The sequence below is a fragment of the Cynocephalus volans genome, chromosome 9 (assembly GCF_027409185.1).
Source record: "Cynocephalus volans isolate mCynVol1 chromosome 9, mCynVol1.pri, whole genome shotgun sequence".
NCBI lineage: Eukaryota > Metazoa > Chordata > Mammalia > Dermoptera > Cynocephalidae > Cynocephalus > Cynocephalus volans.
The window spans coordinates 125,722,169-125,736,047 of record NC_084468.1 but is presented as its reverse complement, the minus strand read 5'-3'; the positions used below and the strand labels follow the sequence as shown (position 1 = coordinate 125,736,047).

General features: G+C 34.9%; 1 protein-coding gene across 4 annotated transcripts in view; it reads left to right on the top strand.

Moving 5' to 3' along the window:
* INPP4B (inositol polyphosphate-4-phosphatase type II B) overlaps nt 1-13,879 on the top strand; it is a 349,938-nt gene that overhangs the window by 138,379 nt on the left and 197,680 nt on the right. For all 4 annotated transcript variants that reach the window (XM_063108552.1, XM_063108553.1, XM_063108554.1 and 1 more), the window contains one exon: nt 3,538-3,685. In XM_063108552.1, coding sequence (XP_062964622.1) covers nt 3,538-3,685 — 148 coding nt within the window. The remainder of the gene's footprint in view (nt 1-3,537; nt 3,686-13,879) is intronic.

Sequence of the window (13,879 nt, the reverse complement as noted above, 5' to 3'; positions counted from 1 at the left end):
CCTCTGGAGAAATAGATAAAACAACCTGATAAAATAAGTGTTTGAGGTTTTTCATAATCCCCTGGACCTGGAATCCACATTTCCAAAATTCCTTATATACTACTACTATCTGACATCCCTAGCACACCTTTGTTTACAGAAACAGAAAAAAAAAAAATATCGCTATGATACTGCTCTGGTTTATCTTTTCTGCCCCAGGTTGCTTGAGCAGCAGTCTTTTTATGTCATCTCTGTTGGCTTTGTTGAACATTTCCTCGGCATCTTTACTTTGGATAATCCCATGGAAAAGCAGGTGGCATGCTGCCTTATTAAATGTCCCTGTTATAGAGTCTGAGAGAAACAATATAGAAATCTGAGTTGTGCTGCAATTTTGTAGGAAAAAGATTCTGTCATTTACCTTCCGTCCTTGTATTCATCTCAGACGGTGGATCTCAGAGAAGAGGTACCAAGATCTGGACCAGTTTAGAAATTTACCCTCACCAAGTCATCACAAGACCATGATGTCATCCAAAAATCTCAACTACTTTTCTTTTTGTAGATTCTGTCATGATATTTTTAGCAATTGTTTTGGCAAAAGCAGTCAAGAAAATGCAGACAAGAATACACACAGGGCTCTCTTTCAAAAGAACTTGTAATAAGTGGTACCTAGTTATTGTTACTGGAAAGAGCCTATTGTACGGGCTGAAAAGCCTCTCCTACATGAATAAACACTTGGCACTGGTGGAGAAAGTCGTTTACACAGTCATTTGCTCATTTACACAGTGGGAGTGTGTGTACAGAATTGTTGAGATTATATCTCTGCTATAGGGGAGGAGCATTAAAAAAAGCTGACAATAGCATTCATCACTTGCGGCCCATTGTTCAATATTTCATGCATGAATACCATGCCTTTCTTTTATGCAAGGATGCCCAAACCTCCCCAGCATCAGCCCAACAAGAATTTTCAGTTGAGAACATCTTATCTGGTCTTATTTGTAACAAGTGCAAGAAATTTGCATGGCAGTTAAAATTGAGACCATATTTATCCATTTTTAAAATCATACTGCATTTTATGGCATTTTATGATACACAGTAGGTGATCTTGCTTCAGACATAGTAGGTGTTCACCGAGGAATGCTGCTGGATAAATTTGGGCTACAAAGTAGATCCCACTATATCTGCACTGAAATCTTGATAAATACATGCAACTCAGTACTAATATTTAGAGACCTCTAAGTCTCAGAAGATCAGAACCCATAGCATGAAAGTTAGATAGGAAATTTAAAAATTTGGGGGCATGATTAAGTTGGCCAAGTTTTTGATTGTTTGCCCCAAGGTTTTCCTTTAAAAATAGCAGTATTCCCATAGATCCTTGGATGATGTGTTCCCAGTGGTCAAAGGAGAGTTCCAGGGCTCATTAATCAAACTACCCTTGATTTCTGCTTAAGCCATTTCAACAAAGTTTTTTATATTTAGAACACATTGAAAAGCATTAAAATGAAAACAGTAAAATGGAATATTGAAGAACTTGTTTTGGGATCAACAGAAAAAATGAATTTTCTATCTTGTGACATAATTTAAGGTGCAGAATTTCTAAAAAATAATTATTGATATATAAAAGGCAAGAAAAATCCAAGGATTTTTAACCAATGATTTGGGAGATAGAAAGATTCTGTGTAATCTTGAAAAAAACACAGAGGTTAAAAACCAGCACGTACACTAAATATAGATAAACCAAGTAGTTGAATATTTACATATGTTATTAAGGAACAACTTGGATAATTCAGATACTGAGGTTTTGTCTTGCCATAAAAGGATGCATTCATTTCTCTAACCATGTTAGATATAGTAGAATTTATGAGACCTCATATATCTTTTAACCTGACTGACACTATGTTGAATTCAATACTTACTTTTTTTTTCTTTCTAACTCTAGAGATATGATAATACAGGCAGTGGTGAAATTCTTATGTCTTTGAAACATTGTCATTTTAAAAATGGAAGGAATCTTGTAGTTTCTTTCATTGACTGGGTATAAGTTCTTACATTTCAAATGGAAATAATAAACTCTATGTATGTATCTGTTATATAATCAAATTGACAAACCTTGATGATAATACTGTATTCAAAAGATAATCACTTTCAGCACACAAGTCTAGGTTTTAAAATATTTTCTCTCAACATACTGGAAATATTCTACTGTCTTCTGGCTTCTTTGGTGCTATTGAAAAGTGAGCTCTCTGTTTAATTCTTGGTGGGGGGCGGTAGGTAAGTGTACTAGAAGATTTGAATCTGGTAGTTGAAGAATGGGATGTTTGAAGTCAAGGTTTCTGATGAGAAGGCAATTTTGATAATGGTAATGTCCAGAGTGTACCTTTGAGAATGGATGGCTGCAGAGGAACAGATGAATAGGTCCTCATTTCAGTGTTCAGAAAAATATTATATGCTTATCCAATTAGTGAATGAGGTATGGTGGTCTTCCAGAATCTCAAAATTTTGAAAGGCATTTTTTCTATATGTTGAGGAGACCTGGGCCACTTACCATGCTCAGTATTATTTAAAGCTTTATATCCACTTCAATATCAACTATCATTTTAAATCAGCTTTATTGGTAAACTGGAGACAACTAATCATAGATCCTTGACTGGTGATTGACCTGATATTTTACTGCCCATTAAGCTTTAGTGTATGAGTACAACAAAGGCATTCATTACCAACAGCAATGAAAATAAAATTCTAACCTGAAATAGATGGCTTGGAAATGTGCTGTGAGTGCTGGCTTCATAAAAAATTGTCAAGTATTATCATAATATCAGACCTCACACTCTTTCTGAATCTTTAAAAATCCTCGGTTGCGTGACCTTGTTATTCCTGTCTTAATCACTGTCTGCCCAACCTAGGTACAGTTTCTTCACAGTTTCCCTGCCTTGCTTCTGCTAATATGTGATTTCAGGAAAGTACGTTGTTGATTTTTTGGCACTACAATATGCACACTGTTTGAATTTTAATAGATTTTAAGCCAAAGAAATGAACGTTCATGGCATTTAAGAAATAAGTCATTTTATTAGTAGTGCCTTTTGAAACCTCTGAAATAACTTATCAGTTGTCACCCACCATTTCAATAGGTAAAGTTGATTAAGAGTGATCAGAAGAAATTCAGAAATACGTTCGTTCAAAGTGTGTAATATGTGTATATACCTATATTTTAATCTATGTTTACAGACACATATGTTTATAAAAACTTCAGGAGAGAGGAATCAATAGATAGTAAGTTAGAGAACCACAGTAGCCACATTTATGAATTTGAATTTGACATATAATTCTATTCAATTTAACAAAGATTATATGTCCCAGAAGCTACTGAAAAAATAAGATGTAAAAATAAAGTTCTTAGAAATTCAAATACACTAATGGATACTGATTAAAATCAAAGTTTTGGTCAAATATATAATTAGAATGCTGCCCTGTTTAATGTTTTTTTTTAAAAATTGAGCTTCACCTGATATGCATTTGCTCATCATTTGACTATTAACCTTTTATTTTCTTCCTCCTGTCCAGTGTTAAAGAACCCAGTGTGTAAACTGTATAGATTTCCCACATCTGACAATAAGTGGATGCGAATCCGGGAGCAGATGTCAGAGAGCATACTTTCTTTTCATATTCCTAAGGAATTGCTTTCCCTTCACATAAAAGAAGATTTGTGTAGGTAAGGGAAAAGAATTTCTTATTGTCTCTCACATTATTTATTTTAAAGTTTTTAATTGACAAATTAAAAAAATATATGTTTATCATGTACAACATATTGTTTTGAAATTTGTATACATTGTGAAATGGCTAAATCAATCTAACATATGCATTCCCTTACATACTTAGCATTACTTATTTATTTTTTCTTCTTTGGATGATTCATTTGTAGCAAGGCTTTCAAAGCTGTTGGTCTAAAACTTATTTGCAATGACTGATATAATATGCTATGTTAATGGACAGTATTGTTGTACAACAAAATTAAATCTGTTGCTGTAATAGGAAGCATTTGAGAGCTGATTGATTCTTAAGAATGTCTCTGAACCATGACTAATCAAAAAATTTCTTTCTCTGCCTTTTAAACAAACCTCTAACAACTTTTAAAATGCTGAACACTACATTAAGCTAAACATTAAGTCCCTAAATCTCAGAACATCTGCAAATATTTTTAATAGTTAGCATTCTGCAATTCCTGAAATATACAGCAGAGTGTGAAATGCCCTGCACTTAGATTTCTGCCTTATGCACATTAGAACACATGGTTACTTAATAGTTTGCACCCCTTTGGTAGACTCTAAAGTCCTCAGGATGCCATGTTGGCCTAAGCCAGGAGGGTGCCATAGACAAGGCAGATCAAACCTGGCAGGTGTTGACAAAATTGATTAGGGTAGGAATGGCTTCACAAATACCTTATATCCAGGTGAAGAGAAAAGAAAAGAAAACAGAACCCAAATCTTAAGGCAAATCAGACACAAAATTGGATTATAAGAAAACAATCTAGATCAAGGGAAGTAAAGACAGGGAGACAGGGAGGTAGATATTTAAGGGTAGCACAGTGTGGAGAATCAGGCCACAGAAATCAGACAACAGGTATTGACTCAGGCCAAGAGCGGCTGTAACATGTTCAGGAATCTAAGCAGACTTCGTCAGACCCAGCTGCTGGAATGAGTTAATAAGCCAAATTATTCTGAAGTGGGTTTTCCATATTATCCCTACCTGGAGCTAGTACTATGAGTGGGTGATGGATTCCCCGGAAGGCTAAGCAAGCTTGTGAGTTAGAGTAGAGGAGCATGGAGTTTGGAGCTTTGAAGTTGGAAAAGAGTCATCATCCTCAACATGGTTATATTCTAGACCATTGGACACCAAGAGCCATACCTGTTAGAGCCATGCAGTGATCACCATTTCATCCTGAAGAGTTGGGCACAAGAGCTAGTTCTCTCAGGGGTTACGGGATAAGGAAGGACTCTCAGTAGACAGGCATGAATGACAGGTGTTAGGCAGGACCTAGCACTTTTATTCAGCTGAGAAACACTGGAGAGGAGTTGCCAGATGAAGCAGATTTAAAGAGTTAGACCTATGTCTTACCCTATAAATAGTACTTGAATAGCTGCATCTGATTTAGCCAGTCCTAAACTCCCACGAGAGTATCTATGAAGACACAGAAATTGGAAAATGATGGCACTTCACAAAGCACTGAAATCTATTCACGTAATACTATCTTATTATACCACGTGCTATATTTATCGTAATAACTAATTTGAGGCTAATATTTTGAGTTTGAAAAATCTTAGTTGATGGGCCATTAATGTTTTTTCATTTAAAAATACAACAAGCTAGTGAGAGAGAAAGTAAGGAGAATGACTAGTACTTCTTTCCCAATCTGTCTTAAAGGCTGAGCAGCTGTCCTGCTGCATGTCTGCTGCTTTGGAGTCCTGCGCAGTGCTGTCTCGGCTCTTACCTCCTCTCCCACTCCCACTCCCATTTAAATCTCTGTCTTTATCAATTCACTGATAGGGTACAAGTGAGAATAATCAGTAGGAAATAAGAATCAAGAGACCAGTAAGCTATTGGATTCAGGTAGGCATAGCCACCGTAATTATTGTTTTTTACACACCAAAGTGTTGTCCACTTATCCTGTTCTCTTGCCTTTCTCAGTATCCCGTTTTTTATTTGCATCTGCAGCACAACAATTTGCTAGCACATGGAAAGGACTGGTGGGCAGTTTTGGTGGAGACCTAGGAGCAGTGCCTCCAAATATGAAGTTCCATTGCCAGAGATAGGATTAGGAACTGCGATTGATCAGAGAAGAAAATAGCATTTCGGTCCTATGAAACCAAACTATATAAAAACCTGACAGATTCTGAAAACTGGATAGGGACTGAGGCTTTCTTAAACCTTTGGCTTTCTCTAACTCCTTTTCTGTATAAGCCTCTCATCATTGGAATGTGTTAAAAATTTCAACAATAAACCTTTAAAATTTTATAAAGAAAAGGAGAGAAAAAAATCATCCTGAAGACTCAAAAGGGAAATAGGAAGAACTTGTAGGAAAATTGACTAGCTGTCCCAGTAGAGTGTAAGAAGATATGGTTATTTTGAAACAGAATCAGAAATCCACAAGAAAAGAAACATCTAAAAGTAAAAGGCCAAGGAGAAAAGGAAAATGGACAAAATGAAACTTTAAAATGTAGCAGCCAAATATAATCCACAGAGCCAGCAGAAAAGATTTGACATTAAGAAATCATATCAGCAATGTGGAAGACAAACATGATAAGCTCTTCCCAAATGCTAAACAAAGGTGAATAAAAGTTCAAAAGGATGAGAGAGAAGATGTTAGATGTGCAGGGCAGAGAGCTGGAAGCTGCTAAATAATTTTAGATGTTCTTGGGGAACAACAGTTAGTGCAAAATCTTAAAAGAAAACAGTAAATGGAAACCTGAGTCTACAGGTTTTTTCTCCTTTATGTGCTAAAATTTGGCTAATCTTATACTTCTCTGTAGAACTAAATGGCAGGAACTAATGGAACAATATCTATTGATTTCGGAGAGTAAAAGGCTGTGACCCCACATTATTATATAGGGTCAGGGTATGAATTTTTTATGAATGAAAGCAGTGGAAATGACATACTTAAATATGTAGGAGCTCAGAAAATGTCACCCACAAAACTTTCTCGAAAAACCTACTTGAAAATAAATGCTATCCAACTGAGAAGATAGTTGAATTTAAGAATTATATTTATAATATAATTAATATAATATGAAAACTGAATTATATTATAAAATTAATATAACAATGCAAAAAATTAAATTAAGAATGGAAGGATGGGAAGTTGTCCTGCAAAAGGACTTGAAACATTTTTCTTACCTGGATAGACTCTCTAGCGTGGACAAAACCTTACACAGCTGCTTTTCCACTACTTTCACTCAGATTCCAGAGTTTCAATTACACCAACTTCCCTCCCAACCCCCAAATTTAGATGGACTTTCTTATCCTGTTTGATGAAAATAACAGGTGCCATAGTACTGCAGACAGTGCAAAATGCTTCATTTACATGTTTGGAAATCTATCATGGGAGAATTAATAATCAAAAGCCTTGGGGTTTTTCCTTCAAAAAGAAAAGTTGCCTGGACAACTTCATATTATGGTCATTTACATTGCTAAGGAAATTAAATCACTATTTTCTGAACATTTAAAATATTAACTATGCAGTATCGTTACATTTATGGTGAAGAGTAATAAGCCAATGAGTAGCAGATATAAACTGTCACTCAGTCCCTTTTCATCCCCTACATCAGAGGTTAGCAAAAACTTTTTCTTAAAAAGCCAACGAGTAAATATTTTTGTCTTTGCAAGACATATGGTCTCTTTCCCTACTCTTTAGCTCTGCCACTGCAGCACAAAAGAAGTTAGAGACAAGCCTTGAATGAATAATTGTATTTACAAAAGCAGGCCTTTCCTATCAATTACTAAGATGATAAATTTGCAAGCACAGTCAGTCCCTGACTTCTATGAAGTTTGGATTTTGAAAATTCTATACTTTCTTTTCATGATAATTTGACTCTTTCAATCTCCCTTTTTCATCCCGGTTTTGAACTTTTATATGTAAATTGATGACCAAACACAGTCAACAGTTCTGAGTTGGTGTGTTGCCATCTCTCTAAAGGAGCATTTAGGCAATCATTTGAATCATTTGTTACATCAGTGCCCATACTTTACCTAGGGAGTGGAAAGTGGATGTAAAAGAATGCAATGACTGATATCAGTCTCATCAACTCACAGACAGAAATTTCATAAAGTCTGACTGTGGATTTAGTTGTGAAGGAAAATAGCAGTTAAAGAAGAGAACTAAGAAAATGTTAGTTATATATAATCAAAATTGTTTTAAAGACAGAACAGTATTAGTGGTTTTATATGCTTTTTTTTATATATTGGTAAGAATGAAATCCCACTCATAACATTTAAGTCTATTATTGTCTTTCATACATCTGAGGTTGGTGTATATTTGACAGAGTAAGTTAGTGTAAGTCTACTTGCAGGGACCATGTGTGTGCATAGTTTGCTTGCGTGTGTAATGCATACATATGTGTACAAATGAGGAGAACATTATCCTTTGAAGCCAGTACTGACAATGAGTGTAAATGTTGTTGGTGGACACATTCTGTAGCTACATTCACATCCCTCGTTCACAGTTGTCTGTCTTTGCCCGCAGCTGCCATCTAAAAACACTCTTGCTATTAGTCTCTTAGTCTCACAGTTAGTGTGACATTTGGACTCAATGTGAACTACTTTTATTAAATTTGAAATTGTACATACCACAAAGTCGTAGGGCTGTGATAGATTTTAGGTCCTTTAAGGGGCTCCCTCCAATTGGCCTAAGCATCAGTACCTTCTGAGTTCAAGTTCAGGTATGTAATAAATTTTGAATGGCGCAGTGTTGGGTTTTCACAACACTACATTTTAAGTTTTACATTATGGTTTAGGTCTAAAAAATTCACAAGCAAGAAATCTTAGACATCACTCAAGTTATGTTTACTGCTGTGAAGAAAGGCTCATATTGTGCTTAGTAATTTTCTGATTCTTTGCTCCTGGAGCCACAGTTTACAAATACATAAAATACATATTGAATTTTTACCATGAAAATAATACATACTCTAAAAAGTATTAAAAATACAGAAAATATAAAGAAGAAAAGTAAAATCCCTCTAAATCCACCACCAAGAAGTATAATTGTCTTTATTTTCTGCATCTCTCATCTTCATATGTCTCACAGTGGTAAGTAGAATTGTGACCCCCATGGTTATCACCCCTGGTATTGTGCTTAATTTTCCCTACACATCTGAGCATATTATGAGTACATCTGTTATTCTACCATATGATATTAAATAAAAATGTTGGCTGCTAATCAGTTTAAAGTATTTCATCTTAATTTTTATTGTTACATAAAAAAAGACTAAAAGGAAATACACTAACTTATTTACATTGGTTGTTTCTAGGTGGTAGATTTAAATGGTAATTTGTTTCACGACAAAACGAAACTAATACACTAATTCTTACAAGTAACATAGAATACTTACACTTACCGGTTAACAGTAACTTGGTTTCCTCTAGTTTAAACAGCTTCCTTTTGATCTGAATATCAGTCTATTTAAAATTTAGGTCTCCCTCAGGTTTGTTTTTAAAAACAATGGATGATGTTCTCCAAAGGAAAATTACCAGACATTTAGAATTTCACTTTCCCCCTTCCCTACCCCAAGAAAATATATACGTAAATGATGATGGGCTTCCTGTGTCTTTATAACATCAGAGTCAAAGAGATTCTTAATTCCTGCAGTGCCCTTTGGAGGCCTGGTAGTTTCTGTTATGGGATGATTGATAATCACTGAGATGCCATAGGGCCATCTGGCCTTTGGGATGATATCCTGGCATCTACTATTGGGGTCCCCTTGCATCTGACCTTGAAGTGCCTACTTTTGGTAGTTTCTTGGTACTCATTGTATGCCTTTACCAAAACACTGGCATTTTTAGCCCGTCCACAAGCCCTCAACGGGATATTTACATTTACATGCTATTGTTTTCTAAATCCTCCAGCTAGCACTTGCCTTCTGAGCTCCAGATACCTCTTCCCAACTGCCTGCTAAATGTTTTTAATTATATCTCTTGCAGTTACCTCAAACTCAACTTGTCTAAAGCTTAACTCATCTCTCTCCTTTTAAAATTTTTCTTCCTCAATTAGTTCCTATCTCAGTAAGTGATATCACCCTCTGCCCACATAACAGTTCAGTGCAGTAATGTAGAACATATCCTTTGTCTTATTCCACTACATTTATCCACATTCAACTTCAAGGATTAATTTGATCATTCCACAATTTCTCCCCAACCTGTTCAATTTTTATGTTCTCACTCCCTGCATGCTCTAATCAAACCACTGTCATTTATTTCCCATGATAGTACAACAGTCTAATGATGGATTATCTGCCTAAAATCTTTTTTCCTTAAAATCCATGACTTATTAAAACTGTTATAAAAAGCATATTTGGTGGAGTTTTCTGGAGACAGCTATATTTAACCTCCTGAGAACTATACTGGAATTGTGTGTGGGGAAGTGGAGAGGGGACAAATAGTTCTGCTTACAAATTACTCACTATAACACCTTCTTTTCAAGAAGTTTTAATAGATTATTCCGTAATCATGATACATAAGGGCTTTGATATTCAATAGCAAACTGCTTCTTTGATCTAACGTAATTGAAGGCTGAGGGAGAGAATGACAACTGGTTTATTATGGGGTAATTATTAATGGAAAGAAAAGGAGAGCAAAATATTGAACACAGCTCAGAGAGCCTCTACATACTTCAGGGGTGTGTGTGTGCATGTGTGCCTTTAAATGTGTGTTTGGTTGTGTTTATAGTGCTTCAAACTTTACAGTCCTCCAAGCTTTCTTGGGTTGAGTGCAGACAAGTTATGTTGGTCTTGCCAAATTACCACCAATAAAATGTTTACAATTTGTTTTAATGTTGCCACATATTTTGTTTATCTTATTTTTTTCAATATTTGTACTATTTTAAATGTTTGCTTTACTCAGTCTGCATTGAAATATGTTAGTTTCTAGACAAAATGATGGTACCTATATAGCCTAAGCTCCATGATGACTACAAATTTTGTATTAAATCATGTTATGCACATGTATATGTTTAGATGAGAGACTCTTGTGGCCATGCAGTACTGGATTTATCAAAAAAGTATAAATTCCTGTAGCATAAAATGATGTTTGAAAACCTATCATGGTACAAAAAGTTTTAAAGAAACATTTAGAAATATTTTAGTGAAAACGAACCTCATAGACAATAAAATCCCCCAGGAAAAAATGAAATTTAATTTAAATTTTTTTCTTTTTTTCCCTTGCTTTCTTTTATCCTTATACATAATTTTCATCATTAATTTAAGGAATGGGGTGGAGTGGGGAAGGAAATACTTTCTAGCATATAGTGTTGGGAGTTTAGAGGAAAGGATATGAATATTTAATAACAGTGAAATTAAAACCTTTCTTAAATTTCATATAAAATGGATATGTATGTTTTTGTGTATCATGCAGAAGGAAGAAATAATCTTGTGAACAACATGTTAAAAATATGAACCAAATACTTTAGTATGGAAAAATGTGGTAAAGTGTTTTAGAACATATAAACTTCAAATATAAGGTTGTATGGCTCACTGTTCTTGAGAGAATAATATGCTTTGTCTTAAATATCACAGTTCACAAATGTACAAATACTAGACTCATGGTGATAAAATATTTTGTATCAATGATAATCACGTGTATTTTGTTCATTACTAAACATTTCAAATATTCTGTATTCTATATGTTAGAGAGCTATATTTTGGAACTATTGCAAACATATCTATACAGATATATATTTATATCCTAAAGATATTTCTTGAACATAGTGTATTATTATATATGAAAAAGATGGCAAGTGAGATCATTTAAAATCACAGCTCTGAAATCACAGTTGCTATACAAGGGAATGTTACAGAGACATGTTCTACTTGTTTACTTAAATATTTTAATACTTTTAAAATTACATCTTGAAAAATTATAGTTGTATATATTTATGGGGTAGAAAGTGGTGTTATGATTTTTGAGTACAATGCGGAAAGATTAAATTAAGCTAATTAACATATCACCTCAAACATTTGACTTTTTTTTTTTAATTGGCTTTCTAAGCAATAAAACTGTTCTGAGACACAGAAGATATTTAGTTTTCTGACCTTGTACATTATCTTAAAGCATTTTGTTACTGTCATTTAAAAAATGGTCCATTTTATTTCACAATGATAGGCCTTCAAGAATGCCTTTTAAAAATACTGAAAATATATATTAAAAATTCAAATTAAGGCCTGATATATTCAGGTAAATTCTATTTCAAAAACATCCTGACTATACGAAAAGATATACAGTAGGATTTTACTATACAGTGACCCAGTCTGTCATTTAGCATAATTCGACATTCTAAGATATAATTTATATCCTTTTTTCAAAATGCGTTTATCACCAGACAAGCTTTCCCCTTCCCATGGCCTACCAGGTAAGGATGATCTTATTCTGTCTCCTTCTCCAGCCTCATCTCATCCCTTATTTTCTTTGGCAAGGCTGAAGCACATGCCTTTTGGGACTCTGTTGACTTTTGCATCCTTGGTTAAAACAAAGTCACATTGAAAATCTTTACTGACTTTAAAGAAACATTGATTAGTGGGGAAAGCAACAGGGAGACAGATACTCTGTTTAAATCTCATATATATCACATAAACCTCAACCTGATGAATCTCGTAGATGTTTTTGCTGTTTTCTGTCTCTTCCTCTGTTTCTCTTTGTGTTTCTCTTCCTCTTGCTTTCTTTCTCTGAAAATAATCAAGTTCTAAGGATCCAAAAAGATGCACAAAAAATATCACATCAGGACTCTACTGTTGACTTAGACCTGATTAGTATTATTTCTTCTGTTCATTTTTCTTTGTGCAATGTTGATGCACAGTTAGAATACCATGTGGGATGTTGTTCATCACGTAAAGTGCATTTGTCTACCAACTCCCAGTACTGGGGGCAGATGCTGTGTGCTCTTAAGTTCATTTTTATGGATTCTTGGTATCATTTAATGAGAGGTACTGTAGAGCACTTAATATTGTCATACTGGTGATAGAAATATATGTTTTATTTTGCTGTTTGTGTATTAAAAGATTCCCACAGGAGAGAATAAGGGAAAATCATTCAGAAGCACATTTTTTTTTTCTATTGTGCCAAGATTCTTTATTACAAATGGATTGAGTAGGGGAGAGTGTGTTAAAATGATAAAAGCCCAGAACTGGAATCATCAGAGACCTGAGCTCAAAATCTACATCTACCACTTAATACATATGTAAAATTTGTAGAAAATTACTTAATTTACTTAAAGTTACTTGATTTTGATTAATTTATTTATTTATTTTACTTTTTAGTTAATAACATTATAATTTGTGTCACAGGGCTACTGTAGAAATTAAATGAGCAATCAGGAAAGTCTGGCACTTAAGACTATAGGGTTTTTTTTTTGGGGGGGGGTGATGTAGCTCTGGGTTTGAAACCTGCTCCCCCAACGCACTTAATAGCTGTGTGGCACAGCACAATTTACCTAACGGCTCTAATCTTCATTTTCTCAACTGAAAATGAAGGGACTGAAATAATATATGCACATGTAAAAAAGGGACTGAATAATATATGCACATAGTTACTGAGAGGTTTAAAAATGAACTATTGATGAAAAACACCCGCTGCACAGACACATATGCCTGTAACATGTGAAGGCTATTCTTAGCACTTATGTAAAAAATCGTGTACACGGTAAACACGATATCAAAGCTATTATTACAGTTATTTCTCATCTCAGCTGAAAGTTGTAGTGTCTCAGAAGCAGAACTGAATCTTTATTTTAATCTCCTTTGGCTTACTAACCTAGCACACCTCGTAGAGATGTTGGCTATACCGTGTCATGAATTCCCACTGAGCAGAAAAGCAGACCAGGAATGTCTTCTGTCCACAAAGCGGGTGCAGCGGGAGCTGAGAGAGTGATTTCAGAATGACAGTCAGGCTTCAGCTTAGTTAGGGCCTTCCGGGCAACATACAGTAAAGAACTTGTCAATTTTCTTTTTTCTGCTTTTCTTAGAATTTAGCACAATACTTAGCACCTAGTAAGCACTCAATAATGTAATCTTCTTCTGGGCTGACCCCGTGGCTCACTCGGGAGAGTGCGGCGCTGGGAGCACCAAGGCCGCAGGTTCGGATTCTATATAGGGATGGCCGGTTATCTCACTGGTTGAGTGCGGTGCGAGTGACACCACGCCAAGGGTTG